The 19689-nt window shown below is 39.9% G+C and overlaps 2 protein-coding genes across 2 annotated transcripts; both read right to left on the bottom strand.

Annotated features, from left to right (window-relative positions):
* Positions 1-81: 81 nt before the first annotated feature.
* Positions 82-6476, bottom strand: acp6 (acid phosphatase 6, lysophosphatidic). Its single transcript, XM_062432109.1, has 11 exons — positions 6395-6476; positions 5297-5522; positions 5077-5205; positions 4152-4282; positions 3907-3986; positions 3728-3815; positions 3417-3549; positions 2348-2448; positions 2094-2186; positions 1847-2012; positions 82-1759 (listed from the first exon to the last, which is right to left on the bottom strand). The coding sequence occupies exons 2-11, from the start codon at positions 5513-5515 to the stop codon at positions 1628-1630; spliced, it is 1272 nt and encodes a 423-aa protein (XP_062288093.1). The 5' UTR covers positions 5516-5522; positions 6395-6476; the 3' UTR covers positions 82-1627.
* Positions 6477-13204: 6728 nt separating this feature from the next.
* gja5a (gap junction protein, alpha 5a) lies at positions 13205-14367 on the bottom strand. The gene has a single exon (XM_062432116.1). It carries the CDS (start codon positions 14365-14367, stop codon positions 13216-13218), a length of 1152 nt encoding a protein of 383 aa, XP_062288100.1. The 3' UTR covers positions 13205-13215.
* Between the last annotated feature and the right edge of the window lie 5322 nt (positions 14368-19689).

Below are 19689 nucleotides of genomic sequence, written 5' to 3'. Positions count from 1 at the left end.
TCTACACGTCAAACCAGCTTTACCAACATCCAGAAGAGCAAGCTTTTCATTGCCAAGTTGACATTTTATTGTGACGTTTTTCAGGAGACACCACATTTCAAAAGTAGTTGCAAGCATGTTGATGGATTTGAACCTTACTTTAACACTGACCTGTTTTTAAGTTGTACTTCCTTTACATGACATGAGCAAAAAAAAAAAAAGACATGCACAGTATTGATCGAAATCATTATTTATGCCTCAGCAATCCAAACCTCTTAATATTTGACATTTGAAGCAGCAGGTCAAGAGAAACTCCCACTGATGACGTACAGTGTGTGTTATTGTAACACATTAAAACGCATGTCTGTATCGTGGTACTCGTGCATACATTGTAATGTGGTCTATACCACAAACATATCCTCACAAGAAAGCAACCTAATGTTTCACTCTTAAAAGATAATATAGCAGGGTAATTCCTTTTTAGCAGATTCTATGTGGTTATGAAGACATTAACATTACTGTGCAATTTACTACAGATTTGTGCACCCTCTGTTAATAAACACATACAGTACATATGCTTATTATTCCCCTGAGGAACAAAATGATTGAATATGAAATATTTGGTTGTAAACACAACAAAATTGACAGAATTGCCTCAGCAATTAGATACAAGCATTAACAATTTTACTTTGTCCAACATTAAAGATGTTAATATTTTAATATTTCATTGGTTTGAACTTATTAGGCTGATAATATTCTATATTTTGTGTCAGTGATTCTCATAAAAACACCAAAACCAACTATTGTTTTTAATACTATGAAAAGTATGTGTAGCCAAAGCCTGATATAGTTAAGTTAAGTTCTCGGTGCCATAGACCTCGTTTAATTTTTAAAAACTAATAACTCATACTGTTTGCACTGGGTGAAATGTTCTTTAATATGATGAACACAGGTATGTTGTTTTAAAAAAAAGTCAATCTCACACAGGACACAGTTCTGCTGCCATAAATACTCACTAGCACATGTAATGTGTACTAATCCACAGCTGAAAGAAGATGTATAGTTTCAGTAGGAATGAATGGGCTTAGAACTGAGTACCACAGAAGTTACAGTCGAAGCACGATTCTGGTCCTTGTGTACATCTATAAAGCAATATGACTGTTAATGTATGCTTTATTTGTATTTTGAGAACTCTTGCATTGCCTGTATGCAACACATTGTTGGTTTTGGTCTTTTTATGGAATTAAGAGACAGTACAAAAAATTAAAATAACAGTTTTAATTATCAAGCCAAACAGATTTAGTGCATGCAGACAGACAACTATGCACTTAGCATCTGATATCAGGTATCCTGTGCATAGCAAAATCATTCTGCACATGCACTTGTCAATATACCATAAAATTAACTCATTTATCTAAACGGAACATCCATCTGCCACGGTTACATGGATGATGAATTGCAAAATTGAAAGACTGATGTAAACTACAAGATTGCTAAAAAAATGGTTTTAATCCAGTGTTAAAAAAAGTTTCTGCCAGTGCAGTCTGCTGGATGGAGTGATTACTGAAGGTGCTGAATTCATGATGCGTGGTGACAGAGTTTATGCCATGAGTTGCACTGTGTTCACAGGTGAAGGCTTGTTGAAGGTTCAGGGCTCGGTCACACCCTCTGTGTTACATAGTGACTGGTAGAGTTCAGAGCTGAGGGAGTAGGCTGACAGGGCCTGCTTGAACTCCTGCAGGGGGCAGTAGACTCCACTACAGCCTGGAAGAAGATGATCCTACGGACAGAAGGGAACCTTCAGTAAAACACAGGAGAAAAATGTAACAGTTTGTCATATAAACAGGGACACATTCTCAGCCCCTACCTGGCCTAAGTATGACACTTTAATGAAGGCCTCGTTGGTCTGCCGGTGTTGGTGCAGCTCCAGAGTGATATCAGCTGCATACGGAGGCCATCTCATATCAAAAATCCCCATAGCCATCAAACAGGGTATCAGAGTGGTGTCGTGTGCGGAATACAAGAACAACTTCCTGTTTGAGAGAGGATTTCAATATTGGACCTTTAAATACAATCACATTTGAAATGAGCGTTTCTATCCTGAGGTGTCTAACCTGTTTGGCTCTGATGTCGTGCCCTGTAGTTTGTCCTCAATGTTGAATAACAACATGTGCAGGAGGGGTCCCACACACAGCTGCAAGTTCTCCCTGTCACAGACACAGCAAAAAAGTTAAAGATGGCCTTTTGAACTCAATACAAAACAGTCAGGTAAAATGTTCCTTATTGACACTGTTAAGAGGAATATTGATAAAACTCAAATCTGCTCTTTTTTAAAAGCCCGCCCTCTGCTGACTTTGTTTAATCAAACCTCTTGCTGGGTTCATAGATGTGGCACATCATGTCCACGGCTCTCTGTTCCACTGTGTTTCTCCAGGTGTCCAGCACTGGTGGGCAGGGGAGGCCGTGTGTCTGTGCAGAAACTTGTTACAGTCAGTATCAGCTCTGCTGTTGCGCAATACAAACATCACAAATAAATAGAACGTTTTTGCTCTCTGTTTGCTTTCATCACATCATACATTATAGATATTTGCCATCTTACTCTTAACCATGAAAATAAAATCTACCTGTAGCTTTATAAAGTTAAAAAGTTAAAGTTGACCATGTCCGAGGTGTTTTTGTTGTTGTTTTTTAAAGATTTATTTTGGGCTTTTTGCCTTCATTTAGATAGTATCTGGCAGAGATGCCGACAGGAAATGGAGAGAGAGAGAGGGGAATGACCTGCAGCATAGGTCCCTGGCTGGATTCGAACCAGGGGCGCTGTGATTATGTTTCTAACCACTCGACCACCATGATGCTTCAAGTCAGACATGTGTTACTCTATTTTGTCTCAAGTTTCAATGGGCTGTAAATGTTAACAGGTGGATCCTAAATCAGAGAGGGTATGAGCAAGGATGAACAGTACGTCAAGACGTCTCTCCTGTCATGTTCTCGCCGTGTGAATAATAAGGTTGTTATTTGAACCTTTATTAAATACCCTCTACAATCTGATATTATCCTAATGATTCAACTTTGAAAAAAAAACAACAATTTCAGTGTCTCACCCAGTGATTAATTACTTTTTCATATTAATCTATGCAATAATTTTTTTAATTGGAGTAAATTAGTTATTGATTTTTAAATGATATTCAATTGTGGCTTTTAAGTGTAAATACTGTCAATATAAAAGCTCACATCTCATTGTAACAGTGTTGTTTTTTTTAATGGCTAAAATCTCCCACAACTTAATGAATTCCATTGTTTAGTTTTGTCTTACATAACTAGCAGCTTGTGTGCTTGTAGCTTCGGGCCAGACAAGCCTTAATAATAGTTGTATATATTATGATGGCTTGTGGTGAGACCTAATAAAAGTCATATGAATAATGATGTGGCAGTGTCACCTCTCTGGCAACCATGTCGTCCCTAATGAGGATGAAGTCTACGTGCTGGTGAGCAGCGATGCCCAGTGCATTCTGGATGCTCTGCAGGTCCGCTGCAATGTCTGGCAGAGTGGATGACTCTACCCAACGGTGGCTGCACAGAACACACACCGTGTCAGCCAAAAAACACAGATACATTATGACAACCTGTCACAGGGATCTCAGCTCTGCTTATAATTTTGCACAACACATTCAAAATTCCAGTTTTGAGTGACGAGTCCATGGGACGCTTGAAGCTTGGCGTGACTGGTATTAAAATATATTCCACATACCTGCCAAGGATTTTGAGCAGCTTGCATCCATGGTAGTTAGGATACAGGATTTCAGATTCCGCCTCCGTTGTTACTATAGGTACAATTTCTTCATGCAAAGTGGAACAGAAAGTTACAAAAAACAGATGAGATCCAGAATAGAATAAATAACATAATGCACATATGGATTCCTACCCAACCTTTTTGTTTTTGCTGGAAGAGTCCTGCGACTAGGCACTTGGCAGATTCAATGGTCCTCACAATGTTAGTGGAGCGCACACTAAAAATGGAAAAAAAATAGGTCATGGAAGGCAGCCAACTTGAAAATAGTAATAAATTTAGGCTGATACCCTCTGCACTACACTCACCATCCTAATCTATCAAAACTGTATCGTACAGACAAGTGTTTGTGCTCATGCTGCCTATCATGATGTGCAACACTTACTAGACCTCAGATGGACTGAAGGTGGGGTTGAGGTAGCCAGTCTCCTCAATGTATCTCCTCCTCAGCCTCTTGCCCAGCTCATACAGCTGCTGCATGCCCACTGTTGTCAGCTGACCGGGGAATGTACCACCCTGCCAAGTTTGACAAACAGGATCAAGGTATACTCACAGACTTGGCGCAACAGACACACACCTGCGTGCAGGATTTTAAACTCAATGTGGTGCAAGGATGGCAGGAACCCATATTGTGGGATTTAGTCTTCTAAGCTAAATCCAGTGCAGTAAACCTCTTTAGTGAAGCAGCTAACTAAGCACAGGATTCTAACATTTCCATGGACACAGTATTTGGCAGATGGGACGCAATATCCCACTGGGAAGCTCTACAAACAGTTCAGCAGTATTATACAGAGGAGGTGAGTGAATGAAGTACCCGGTTCAGTGTTGTATGTAGGCTTTGTCGTGCCCCTTAATGTCCACTAGAGGGAGCGAGGCTTACAATGAATATGAGGTACTTCATCAATACATAAGGTGCTTCACATCTGTATGAAAGCAAGAACACCCAAATATATACTCTATGAAAAGTATTGAATCCAAAATCATTTCATATATCTGTAATATATGTGGATCCGTTTGTACTGAGATCTCCTGGGCTTCTGATTTTCAAGGAGCATTTACACATTAACCTCAAGTTTTGGAACATACCAGTATATAAACAACAGAAAATTACAAAAAGCATCATTTATCCATTTTAAAGATTCCTCTGTAACACATTAAAGATTTTTTTTAACATGTGTTTATCATGCGTTTGATTATGTTCCCACAAAGTCTCTTACCAGAAACCAACTGCACATGCTGGTGCACCGTAATATGTCTTTAGCTCTTTTCTTGTCTAAATGAATTCAACACCACAAAACACACCTACTCACGGTCAATATGTTTCTCCGGTAGCTGTCTTCTACAGGAGCTGGGGGCCTGGGGCCACCATGAAGATCTGTCACTACATGGTTGATGTGGGTGTGCGCTGGAGGCTCCAACAGGGTTGGCACCCATTGGGCCTTTAATAAAGCAAACGGCCCAGGCAAAGAAGTTATTATGTGACAAAATGCCTCTTTAAAGACAAGTTTTAGCAGAAGAAAACTGTTTTACCTCTATCACATCAGGTATTGATTTAAGCGGAGTACGAGCACCATGTCGGAACAGGACTTGGACAAGTTTCAGTTCATAGGGAGAAGTGACATTTGTGTCAGCAGAGGAGCAACTGGAAAAGACCTGGTCTGACTCAGTCTTCTTCTGTGACCACAGCAATGAGCCAAAAGCCATGGACATCGAACCAAACACACCTACCTTGGTCCAAAGAGTCCTCATGGCTGTGCTGTGAACAAAATAGTTTTTGACATTCAGGTTATTATCAAGAGGAAGATAAAGGACTTTCATCATAATGAAAACATTAACAGAAATATTAATTTTGCTTGTGGCATTAAGAAAGGCTGCAACTACAATTAGTTTTCATGATCAGTCAATCATCATTTGTCTAAAGACATTCATTTTACCAGACGACCAAAAAAACAAAAAACTAATTTGAAACAGTGAAATTTCCTAAACGATTATTAAAACGGTTAATTAATGTTGGGTCAGTCATTGTCATCTATTAAACCATTTGGCTGTAACGTTACTGTGTAGTAACTATATACTAACCTACTCAAACTGATAAAAAATGCAACTTGATGCTGAGTCCAATGATGACAGTGATGTTGATGGTGTAGTAGCAGTGACGCACAGTAAGTACCCAACACAAATTAGATCGAAAATAAAATTCATAGTCTGACATAAAGGCTATAAAGATGAAGGTTATAAAGGTAAAGGCTAAAAAACGAGAAGCACAGCTGTATGAGCAAACGGTGAAACACTCGATGGTGCAATGAACTCCTCAGGGGGCGTAACGTCTTATCTACTCAATATTCCCCCATATATTTATATCTCTCAGATAAATTAAGTAAAAGTAAACTAGTTTGCGACATCAACCTCCCAAATATTGCAAGAAAATGTCTATTCATACTACAGATAACACGACATACCCAACCAACATTGCTTAACCCTTTCCAGCCGAAGCACGTTAGGGAAACACTACTCGGCTCACAGCTAACGTTAGCGTTAACTCTTTCACATCTAGCAACTACAACGATATGAGTTTACATGAAGTCTAAACTACATGTAGCCATGACAACACAGGTAGCAGCTACTTACTTTCTTAACCAACAGGAGCTGAAATTAAGTTATTTTGCCACTCTCGATTAGAAAACACAGCGTTCAGTAAATTCACTTGTCATTCGGCAACTCTTTTCACCGGTTCACGCCGAACGGTATGTCGGGAGTTGTAGACTAGCGGACAATGATGTACAATAGAGGTAAAGCTGAAAGCCACGAGATAAAAACTCCATTTCCCGACATCCATACTATAGCGTCATGCTGCGTTCGTGTCATATCGGAGTTATCATAACTATGAGGTTCTTGTAAAAACGTCGAATTTGACCATAAAGACAATAACTTCTACTGGTAAAGTTTAATTTTTTTTTGCTGTGAAAATAAAGAATTTGCACAGTGAGTGTTTGGCGTGTGGCCAATCAAATTAAAAGATTTGTAATATAGCTGGTAATTCAATTATCGTCTAGTATTGCCAACAGTACAACAGTTTCCAAAATAATATAAAATGTTCATCAGTGTGTTGATAAAAATACACGTTGACAGAGTTGGGAAGGTTACTTTGGAAAGGTAATAGTTTACAGATTACTAATTACCCTATTTAAAATGTAATAAGTAGTTTCAATTACTTAATCAAAATAATGTAACTTTTGATTACTTTTTGATTACTTTTTGATTACTTTTCTAATGTTCTAACGAATGTTTTTAACTGTCAGGGTAAGTGTACCCATCAAGCCACTAAAATCTAAGTTCAGGTTTTTTTTATGGATACTGACATGATGTATAAGGGAGATAATTTATTATAAAACAAGATTTATCTCTCATTTGAAAATGTATTCATTAGTTTGTGTACATTTTAGAATATAAAATCAAGATATTTTGTGAAAAAAGTCAAAAGTCTGGCATGGACTTAATTGTGACACCATTTAAGCCCATGTGTGCTGCAAATAAAGTTCACACCTTGATTTATTTACAAAATATTTAAAAAGGCTGTTCTTCCTCTGGAAGCTTTGCTCATTTGATGTCAGCAGGTCACTCTTGAATGTGTTTTATCAAAGTATTTTAGCTAGTGTGCTTTTTTATGCTGTTGTCTGCTGGGAGTGTGGGTTAAAGTCAGAGGACAGAAATAGGATCAACAAGTTAATAAAAAAGGCAGGATCCATTATTGGTTTGCCTCCTGACTCACTAGAGGTGGTCATGGAGAAAAGACTAGACAGGAAACTCAGTAGCATCCTGCACAATATGGACCACCCATTGTACAGTGTGTTTAGTGAACTGAAGAGCTCCTTTAGTGCCAGACTAGTGATGCCAAGGTGCTCTTCAGAATGATTTAGAAGGTCCTTTATACCTGGTGCAGTGAGGTTTTTTAATGAACATTGCTGTTGACTGCTGAGTGTTGTGGATTTTTTAATGGATGTTGATGTGATGCTTTGCACTTATCTTGTACTGCCTGAGTCTGTATGTTTTACTTGCTATATGTTGTCTGTCTTTGTGTGAAGGTGACATTCAATTTACCCTCAAAGGGATTAATAAAGCACTTCTTATCTTATCTTATCTAGTTACTGCCCAACACTGCATGTTGTTCCCTAGAGTCTCACAAAAGTAAAATAACAGCAGGCTTGGCTACAACAAAATGTACAACTCTTATCAACATTTTTTCTTAAAAAAAAAAAAATCTTAGCTGGGCAAAATCTGTGAATAAGTTTGAAAAAACTTCCTATATTTTGTTGGTTATCAAATACTTACAGGTGGTATAATCTCTTATTTCTTTTTTTTAAACAGCTTTATTGAAAGAAGCGAACCTCAAATTTACACCCAGTGTAGGTATACAACATGAGTCAACTATCAGAAACACACCAGGGCCTCTAAAAATTGCAACAAACAAACAAACACAAATAAATAAATATTCTGTAAAGCTTACAGTTGCAATACGTTTAACAGCTTTTTTGTTCGTACAATCAGATATTGAAGAAATGTATGCTACTGTTTGATTTGGACAATCGGCTCTTTTTGTATAAAAATCTGAATCTGTGAATATATGTAGGAGCTAATGGTCCCATCTCTACCATAAAACTTGAACGCACCTTTTTCTTCCTCTGCTTAAAGATTGACGGTGGAAGAGATGCAAGGGAGTGTTTTGCTGCCCTCCACCTTTAATGGTCCAGTACTACAACTCCACAGTGAGGAACTGTTCACCTGGCTTCTGTAAACTTGTCATTAAAAGTCTGAACCTGCCAAAGCAGAAGATCTTTAAAAATAACCCTATATATGCTTCCCCATCCATTGATGTTAACTCACAGACACATTCTCTTCCATTTTAATTAAAAAACAAACACACAAACAAACAAACAAACAAACAAACAAACAAACAAACAAACATACATACATACATACATACATACATACAAACAAACAAACAAACAAACAAACACACACACACACACACACACACACACACACACACACACACACACACACACACACACACACATTATATTAAAGAAACAACACGATGAGTTATACATTTCATATTTAAGACTAAATGGATGAAGAAAAAAAACCTAATTCAGTTTTGGAATGAATAATTTCATTTTCCCCACATAGGTGTTTTTAATTCCTTTTTCAATAGTAACTACAGCACAGTACAGTAATACTAAACACAACTTTGCTCCACATAAGTGCATTGTATGGAACAACAAGGATATTTGATATAAAGATTAAAAGATAATTATTATTATTATATTTTCTGATCAATGGTTTAATAGCAATTCAATTTTGCTATATTAGTTTCTTAATAGAGGACTTTAATTATGAGGTGTTTATTTCTCATTACAACATACCTGTGGGCTGTGACTACAAAAGTCTCGGCCATCCATGCAACTCCTAATCATTTATTGATGCTCTTCAAAGGATTTAATCTTTCTTCTTCTTTCTGCAGACACACCTGTTGACAATGCCTTTCTATTTTCTGTAATGTTAAAAGAAAGATCCTCTTACTCTCTCAGAGAAAAGTTGTTTCTGTACTTGATGTAACTTACTATAAGAACAGATTTGTGAAATGTTTGGGAACATGTTTTGTTGTTGATAAAGTTAAAGAAGTCTCATACAGATTAGTTCATAAATGTTATCCCTCTAAACAGGTCACTATATGGAAACTTTGCAGATACAAACTGTACCTTTTTTATAACGTGGACAATGTTTCTCATTGGTTATGACATTGTGAAGTAAGTGATAAACACTGGAAAGATGTATAGACTTTTATCAATGCATACTTACTGCTGAACACTCTTGAATTTGAATTGAATTATTTTTGGTATCACATATTACAGTAACTTAAATGCTGGACACTTCCAGTCCAAATTCTCAGAAGTCAAACCATGTTTACCTGTTTCTATTTGATTATATGAATATTTACAGAGATGATATTTCTTTTTCTCATTAGAAGTCCAGTCTATACAGTCTTGAACTGTTAGATCTGGTATTAAAACAGTTAGTCAATTAAGATTTATTTATTTACAGAAATCTGATGGGAAATCATTTTGATAATGGATTTATCATCAAAGTTATTCATAATGTAAATAACACCTACTATTTGCAGGTTCCAGTAGCTTAAATTTGATGTTTTTCCTCTGTTTTACATCACTCTAAATTAAATATATAAAATCACCATCTTTGCTACAATCTGAAATACAATAAATAAACAAAATAGCTTAAAATACTTCAGCTTCCACCCTATTTCTGCTTGTGACGGATCAAACTGGATACTCGTGCTCAACTTCCTGGCAGAGATGGTAAAGCAGTCTTTGTTTGTGTAAATACTGTCCATCTTCCCCAATCTGTCTCCTGCTGGGCCTTTTTGGCGACCACAGGCTGTCAGATACAAGCCTTGATGTGATGCTGATGTGGAAATTCAAGAAAATCTTCATCTATGTATATATTTCTTCTGGATGACTAAAAGTACTTTGATTGGTGTCAGAGATTGGTTGGTACTATCATGCTTCATCAGCATGCAGCTGGTAATAACATATCATCTTGAATTTTGCTAGATTAGTTTGATTTTGGTATTCAACAAACAATTGGGTATGGTGCAAGTTGGTCTACATGTAAATTCTCTCTGATTTCTCCCTTTCATATGTTGCCATACAAAAATGCCAGATGATATGAAGAACAAGAAATAATTAAAGCCGCAAGCGGCGATGGCGGGCCCTCACTCACCCATGCCACCGCGGGGCCTGAGGCATGGCGGGGCTGTGGCGTGAAGCAGAAAGTGAGAAAAAACCTGGAAGGAGGCCAAAAATGCAATGTTTCGTTCATCCAGTAGGGGGCAGTCACAGGTAGTTACACATATGGTCTGGTGTGGTCTGGTGTGTTCAGGGCGGCCACTCATCAGTCATGTGAAGTTTGGAGTGAATTGGACAAAGCATGAAGGAGTTATGAGAGGTTGATGGTTCATCCACCAGGGGGCAGTAGAGTGTAACAAAACACAAGCGGTTGCATTCAGGGTGGGACAGTGATTACACATGTGAAGTTTTGTGGAAATCGCACAATGATGATGTAAAATATGGCACTTCCTGTTTCCACTAGGGGGCGACACGAGTGAGATCGCCTATGAGCGAATGGAGACGTTGAGGTCGGCACCCTGGACCTGTGTACCAATTTTCATGACGATACGAGTTCAATAAAGCCATCAAAAAGCCAAATGTATTTTCATGGCGAGGAATTGATGGTCGCCGCGTCGCCACACGGACGCCATTACTCGTAGCTTCACAGTCTTCATAATGTAGCTTCTAATGTAGCTTCACCAACTGGTTCTGAATGAAGTTGATGGGGCAAAGTATGTAATTTTAATGAATCTTAGTTAACTTCCTGTTACCACCGGGGGGCGCTATGAGTTACGCTCATGTAAAATGTCGGAATAATAATAATAATAATAATAATAATAATAATAATAATAATAATAATAAACATTACAATTTCAATAGGGCTTTCGCCAGGCGACTTGCAGTCGCCGCTCGGGCCCTAATAATAAACATTACAATTTCAATAGGGCTTTCGCCAGGCTACTTGCAGTCGCCGCTCGGGCCCTAATAAACATTACAATTTCAATATAGCATTTTTCCCCGGGGGTCTTCCATACCACATGATTACTTGATTACTTGATTACTTTGGGGTCACTTGCACTTTGGGGTCACTTGCACGTTGGGGCATGAACGAATTTCAATAGGGCTTTCGCCAGGCGACTTGCAGTCGCTGCTCGGGCCCTAATTGCAGGCCATGACAACAACACAGGTGATGGAACAGTTGATCATTTATTGATTAGTGATGGGTAAGTGATGACATTTATTGCATAAAGGTATGTGTGAGAGAACCAAAATTGCAGTGAATACATAGTAGGCTGAACAAGATTTCTATTTCTATAAAAATTGATGTTTTCTGTATTATATATCTAGGATGACACCTGAAAAGGATGTTCATTCACAAACTGTGGTTATAAACAATCTGTACGATTATTCTGCGTAAAGTAAGAGGAAGAAAATAGAAATTACATCAAATACATTCAAAGACATCAATTGAAACACACATTGCATCAGGACAAATTCACTATTTACACAATGGCTCCAGGAGAGAAACTGAATAAAATAAGTGCAATGTTGCCACCCAGTGGCCGGATCTCCTTGTAACCAGCATTCAACCAGGACTTCCTTTTTTTGTTTTCTTTGAAACCCCTTTTGAAAGGAAACTCCTCAAAAACAGGCTACATTAACCTATCACCTGATATGACAAATGAAAACAATTTTACTAACACTTTCTTAGATTGCAAATTGCTTTGCTTTGCATTTGTGGAGCTCAGAGTTGCTGATTATGTTTATTATGTTTATTGACCTGCAGTTGTAGTGCAATAAAGTTAGTCTGCAGATGATTTCATTTTAAGTTGCAATCTTTTTCCATGGCTTTTGGAAATACATGTATCAATATATATTTTATCACACCATTCTTGTTAAGGCACATTGATTGATTGCAAAAGTGCTGTATATAAACATCCGATTTATACCATGGCAAGCTTCACAGTTTATCGCATATCAAGTTCATGTTTTTTCCTAATGCACCTTTTATTGTTTTGCAGTGGGAGAAAAAAACTGGTATTTAAAGCCCCAATATATTTGACAACTGATTAAAGATTTATTTGAGATGTGTGTCATATTTTGCTTTACAGTGAAATGATTCCCTAAGTCATCTCGAGTCAAGCACAAAGCATCAAGTCTTTCTCACATCATAGTCTCCCTCTCTCTCTCTCTCTCTCTCTCTCTCTCTCTCTCTCTCTCTCTCTCTCTCTCTCTCTCTCTCTCTCTCTCTCTCTCTCTCTCTCTCTCTCTCTCTCTCTCTCTCTCTCTCTCTCTCTCTCTCTCTCTCTCTCTCTCTCTCTCTCTCTCTCATGTGCACTTCGTTTTTGGCTTGAACTGGTTTAACTAAAACATAAAATGTGCAATTGCCAGGTATCACACCTGTTACCCTGTTCTGATTTCAAAATTGTTTTTCTTTTGCAGTTCAGTTGTCAGTTTTTCGAGCTTTGGAACAACTTTTTGGTCACAGAGCTCTCACATGTCAAGTTTTCATGGTCTATCACAAATCTTAGTCTTTCTAATCTTCTTTCTAATCTGGACGTTTAGTCTGTCCTCTACAGTTGAGTGTCAGGCTTCAGTTGCAGAGTTTACATGGCCAGCCTGTTCTCACTTTCTGACTCCTTCATTGAGATAAAAACACTCAGACTATTTTCCTAAACAGATCCTTCTGTCCCTTTTGTTTAGTTCTGAAGGTTCAGTTCTCCTCCCTCTCCCCGCCGTCAGCCACTCTCTCTGGTTGTGAGCCTAAACTGCCAGGTCATCTTGGCGAACCCGGCTACTGCTTCCACTAGTCTTGCTCAGGCGGCGTTTGTCCTTCATGAAGCCAGAATGCAGCAGAGGTGATGGGGAGCAGCTGTTGGGCAGCTCGGAAGCTGCCTGCTCGTATCTCATCCGCAGGAAATCTTCCTCATCCTCCATGTTATCACCACTGTGATGCCGCTCGGTGGCCAAGTTGGCTGAGTTCTGCTGCAGCGCCAGCCTGTTGTTGAAGGGGTGAGAGGCCACAGAGGTCATGGGGTTCATGGAGTTTGGGGCTGCCAGGCACTGGCTGAAGTCTGGAGGGGGAGTGCAGGAAGCGGAGGGCAGCGGTGGGCTGTTGGGCTCCAAGGCTGCAGACATGGCCACTGTCACAGCTCTGTGGTTGTTCCTCTGTGCCTTCTTTTTGCGTACGCACTTCCTCATGCTCTTCCAGCCCAGGTGGTAGAGCTCCAACACAGAGAGCAGCAGAGACACACCGGCCACCACCAGCATGAAGATGATGAAGACGTTCTTCTCTGTGGGACGGGACATGTAGCAGTTGACGGGGTTGGGGCAGGGCCATGCCTTGCAAAGGTACAACGCCCTGAGGAACACCCCATAAATCATGTACTGCACCACAATGAACGTCACTTCCATTGCTGTTCGGATCAAAATGCTCAGGACATAAGTCTGCAGCAGTGCACCTTTCAGGGCAATACGGCCACTCCCATCAGATTTCAGCACCCCCCCACTCTCCTTCTGCTGCAGGTACTCCTTCTCTCCCTCCAGGTCTCCCCCGCCCTCCCCTCTCGCCTCCCTTTCCTCCTGTTCTTTCCTCCGGAGCTTCTCCTCCCTGCGTACCGTGTGCATAGCATGGCCCATGTAGATCAGGGATGGCGTGGAGACAAAGACAATCTGCAGCACCCAGTAGCGAATGTGGGCGATGGGGAAGGCGCTGTCATAACACACGTTAGTGCAACCGGGCTGTTGTGTGTCGCACAGGAAATCACTCTGCTCGTCCCCCCAGGAGGACTCAGCTGCTGTGCCTAGCACCAGGATGCGAAAGATGAAGAGGACGGTGAGCCACACCTTCCCGACTGAGGTGGAATGTTCCTGGACTTCCTCTAGGAAATTCCCCAGGAGACTCCAGTCACCCATCACTGCTCACAGTCCGAATACACCCACACCTGAGATACAAAGACGAAAGGGAAGGTACGGTAGAGGTGAAAAGGTGATGACACTGAGGTGGAGAGTAGAAGGATGGACAGAGCAAGAGAGAGGGGTGAAAAGGGGGAAAGAGAAATTCAGATGATCAGTCATAATGAAACAGTAGAACTGGTAATGAAATGACCTGGGCGTGTGTTCATGTGGCATCATATGCATAAAAATAGCTTCTCTGCCTGTGAATTGCTTGAGGACTGGAAGCTGTGGCCTGAGAACAACGATTTTCCCATGAGAGAGAGATACACAGAACTCTATCTCAGAGGAAGTTCAGGAGTCATGTTAAAGTAAATACTGAGGTTGTTTCAAGAAAAATGATTAAATATTATATGTGTTTACATTCCCCAATCCATTTCCAAATCATGCTTGACAAACAGTCAGACAGAGAGGGTAACAAGACACCATGGGGCAAGTCAAAGCTAGGAGACTCTGTCCTTTTAGTGCTGTGACCTGGCCAGAGCTGCACACAACCATCTTGCCTGTGGCACATCACCAGCAGACTTCACTCACAAAGACAGAAACAGCTTTGATGTTCACTGTCCCCTCTGCAGTGATGAAAACCTCCTCCACTTTGTTATCTGGATCTATCAGGGAGCGTTAATCAGATTTCACCATATCTACTCTGTGTGTGTGTGTGTGTGTGTGTGTGTGTGTGTGTGTGTGTGTGTGTGTGTGTGTGTGTGTGTGTGTGTGTGTGTGTGTGTGTGTGTGTGTGTGTGTGTGTGTGCTCCCACCCCTTGCCTCTAGCATTAATGACACTTTGGGTGAGCCCCAAACATAGCAGTGACAGGCTGGCATGTCTCAGCTGAGAATGACCCTATAAGGCGGCCGGCCAGACAGTTTTGTGAATGCCACAAAATGACCCCCATCATTGAGAGGTTAAGAAAACCCATCAAAGTCCATTCAGGGTTGACCTCTGACATCTGTACGTTCTGTGTGTGTATATGTCTACTTCCAGCTTTTACTATGCGATTAGAGATCAGATGAGTCAGATGAGTTACAACTTAAGGAAAGAGGTCTGAAAGTAACAGTTTGGCAGGTTTTTCCGACACATCATACATCTGAGGTTACTGCCCTACTTGGCAAGGTTTTAGAAAACATATACATTGCTAAAAAGCTATGTTAGAACTTAAAACACTTCTAACACAAATATTTTAATGGTGTGCCAGGTTGGAAAAGGATATACAGCATAGTCACTACAATCACAGAGTGTAAGAAGCCAAAAAGGGAGTCAATATTCCCTCTTACCACCCGTCATCTTTCTCCATGAGTGCTTGCTTCCACTCCCCAATAGAGTCACTCCTACTGTCCACCGTACAAGGCTTTGAATTGCCTGGCTGACACTGGTTATGTGTGTGAGAGAGATGGTTTAAATGATCATGACCATCCGTCCTGCTGTCTGTCTCTTCCCCTCCCTCTGTCTCTGTAAGAGGTGTATATATGGCAATAAGATGGAAAATCAGAGTGTTGTGCTCTTCATCTATGATGTGCGTGGCACGTGGAGAGTCGGGGAAAAAAAACACCCCCATGAGAGCATGTGGGAGAGGAAACTGTTCGACCTCTATCCATGCCCAAGGCTTGATTTGCCAATGCATAGCACAGGAGAGTTTGTGGACTGACACTTGTTTTCCAGCAACTAGCTAATATCCACTAACGTCAGACTGGAAAACAGGTTGGATCATCAGCTAGCGTAGCAGGTTAGGGAACTGGCTCAAAGACTTCTTGGGATAAAGCTGATGATCTTTACTGGAAGTAAATCACAAACAGGCTGAGAGTTGGAGGAAGGGAGTGAGAGGCCAGCACAATAGCAGGAGGTTGCACAATCAGACGACCATGTTCTTATCAGCTAATGGTGACGAAAGGCTTACCTCACCTGTGAAGAGCCTTGTAACAATACATCTCCCCCTGTACTAAATTAAAGTTAATCTATGATCATTTACATTAGCATAAAGAGTCATATGATTCTAGATGTAATACAGTATTTTTTATATCAGAGGTTTTTAGGAAGCGCCCCCCCAGGGGGCCTCCATACAGCTTCAGGGGAGACTCAGTGAATGGAAATGAAAAAACATTAGTTATTACATTAGTTATTGGGAGGCAAGGATCTCCAAGCTGTGTTTGAGGGGACGCCCAGAGTCTCATACTTACGGTTATTATATTATATTACAGATGCATCAAAATGTACCCAACAATTTAAAGCTTAACAAATTGTTATGTTTTAGAAGCAGATATTTTATATGAATATATATGTCCTAGAAGCCTGCACTTTAATATTAATGTACTTTAATTACTTTCCATTAAATGTGCACTTGCATGCCGTACACTACAATACACACACACGTTTTCCTGCTCTGAGAAAGGCTGCAGCCTGTCTCCTTCCCTCAACTACCTCTTCCTGTTCTCAGAGGAAGCAATCTCAAACAATATGATTTCCGAAGGACAAAAGGAGCAAGGTATTAAATAGGAGTGGGAGGGAAGGAACAACAGAGCAGAGCCATTCCTGTGAGCTTGACTAAAAGCACCTTTTTGCTGTTGGCTGTCTATCATAGATGCTGCTCTTTGGAAGCCTGGCAATAACCAGGGATTTAATGTGACACATTGTGCCCATTGCTGAGCTGCTTAGTTCGCCTGTGGACCATCACGGCTGTCATATTTGTTTATAATCTCTGTGGCAGAGTAATGGAGAAGTAATGGACAATCTGGTTATCTGGCTGTTCTGAAGAAATTCAGAACAGTGAACTGCACAAACGAGGTATTATGCACCCCTGAGTTATTTCTCTTTGACGTTGACCAAAGCGTCAGGGGTGAGGAGGAGTGTTTGTTATATGGAAACAAAGTCTAGAATAAGTGTTGGAGAGTTATTATGATAAACTAAGAGAGAAAGTAGACTCTGTATGAACTGTAGCCAGGAACTACAGTCATTTCACCACTTTACTGTCAAACTGGGCTGCACGTGGCTGTATTTGGATTTCCACTCAGATGTGCATGTGCTGACTCTGATCTGGACTCGATAGCAGCCAGGCAGCTCCGAGAGGTGAAAAGAGAAAAAAAAGCTATTAGACTACATTGCTGTGAGAAGTGGCGGCTGCTACACTGACTTGCTGGAAAGCAGAGCAGAGCATAGCTAACAGACTACCATGAATAAATGCTTTCTGTTTTTCTCTGCGCAACACAACAATAAATCATCTGATGTACTGGATCAGGCCCAGTGTTGCCTTAGAGGGCAGTGAGGCTCAGGGTGAAGAAATCCCCTCTGTAATGTTTTATAGGACCATCAAGCCATATTTTTATTGCTTCACAGTGGTGCATGGAGGAGTGGTTTCAGATTTAAGCCTGATTGTAATTTCTAGATGTGTCAAAACATAACGTTCCATATTAGACACTGTTTTTAACTCTCACAAACATGTTCAGAACAGGTAAAAAACTGCTGATAATTAAATTGAAATTTCTATTGCTGTTGAGCTTCGGAACTCTTTCCCCAGCCCTCTGCCAATCTTTTTTTCCATTGTCTCGCGGACCTAGCCTGCAGTGTATCCACTGGCCAGGAACAACAGGGGGCAGGGTTGATTTAAACATTCCTCCTATGATCTGCACCTTTCAGCACTAAGCCCTGTTTGACAGAGTCCGGATCCTCATAGAGTACCAGGATACACTGCCTGCTCTGCAATGTCCCCATAAACACGCAGGCAATTAGCCTGCGGATATACATTATCTTGGTCTGATTCCCTTTAATGGGGCATGTTTAAACTAGCATCAGTGGAGGGAAAAGTATTTACACGGTGTTGTGCATTAAGTACAACTGTGTTATTATGTGCGTCTGAGAGGATTTTCCAGTGGTAGGGCAAAAACTTTTAACAATCTCACATAGAATCTCAACACACAGGCTTAAAACTGCAATACATGACAAACTAATGTATAATTTTCATTGGAAAGTAAAACAGTCATTTATTTTCTAGAAACATCTTTACATTATTTGACAAATCTGACAACCTAGACTTACATTGGTGGGGCCCTAAGTTAGATTCTAAAAATACTGTGGAGAGACAGTTGTTTGCTGGCCTCAGGATATACACACCAGCAGGACTCTGTTATTGCCTCTAGATGAGAAAAATCTCATATTTGGACTGAATTCCTGTATTTTAGATGAATATACGCCATTTGATGATTACCACAACAAATTCTGATACATTTTTATGTTACTTGTGTTGAGGAGTGTTTTTTAACTGTTGCTAAGGTTACAAAAGTGTGATCCTTGGTGATCTTCTGGGTTGTTTTTTTTAGGTTGTTGTTGTTTTTTTGTTTTTAAAATGAAATCAAATCCCTCATCAAGGCTTTACAGCATCTCTGCTGAATTTTCCTTTCAAGAGAAAGACTCAATGCTTATACAACTGCACTAAAAAGACTAAAGAAATTAATCTATTGATATTTTGGCACCCCAATAACAAGCGCTGACAGTGATTATACATTACTGGTATATATTTTTCAATACATCTCATTGCTTTTAACCTGAACCTGAAAAATCTTTTAGTGAATGGTTAAATATCTGGAAAAAACACAAAGGTCCAGTCCATCACAGCGCGTTACATTTAATGTAATATTTATAAATCTCTGCTCTTTAATCCTTTAAACTGCCTTGCATCTCTTCTTTCATTAAAATGTTGTACAGTACACAATCTCATAACTACTTACATACAATGAACCTTTTACATGGAATAAACTGCAAACTGCCCTCAAGCTAAACCTTTATTCATTTTGGAGACATCAACATTTTTATCAGATGTTTTTTATGACAATTTTTATCTTTCTGATTCATTCTATATGTCACGTGATTGTTAGTTTTCTATGATATGAAATAACCGCCAAGCAAAAAGCCGCTGCCAAGAGCTCTATAACCCAAATATCTTTGCCTGTAACTGTTCACTTTGCAGGCGCGGTGTTGTGACAGCTCAGCAATGTTTCAGTAGAACAGCCGCAGCGGAGCACGAGGAAAATTTCAGACCAACTGCCTTGTGCTGCTACATTTATACACGAATTTCATCCGTCTCAACTGGAATCAACAGACCTGCATACAAGATGACATACATATGTAGATTATCAGCTCGGTGATGGCTATTTTTAATAACTTGGTGATTTAAGTGGTTTGAGTTGGTTTATGAGGTTACAGAGGTATTATGGAGAGATTTATGGAAATACATGAGGTTGGTTGTTTTATTAGAAAAACTTGCCGCTCATGTGTCAAAATACAAGCTTCAAAGACAT

The sequence above is a fragment of the Scomber scombrus genome, chromosome 13 (assembly GCF_963691925.1).
Source record: "Scomber scombrus chromosome 13, fScoSco1.1, whole genome shotgun sequence".
NCBI classification, from domain to species: Eukaryota; Metazoa; Chordata; class Actinopteri; order Scombriformes; family Scombridae; genus Scomber; species Scomber scombrus.
This window is presented reverse-complemented; position numbering and strand designations above follow the sequence as displayed.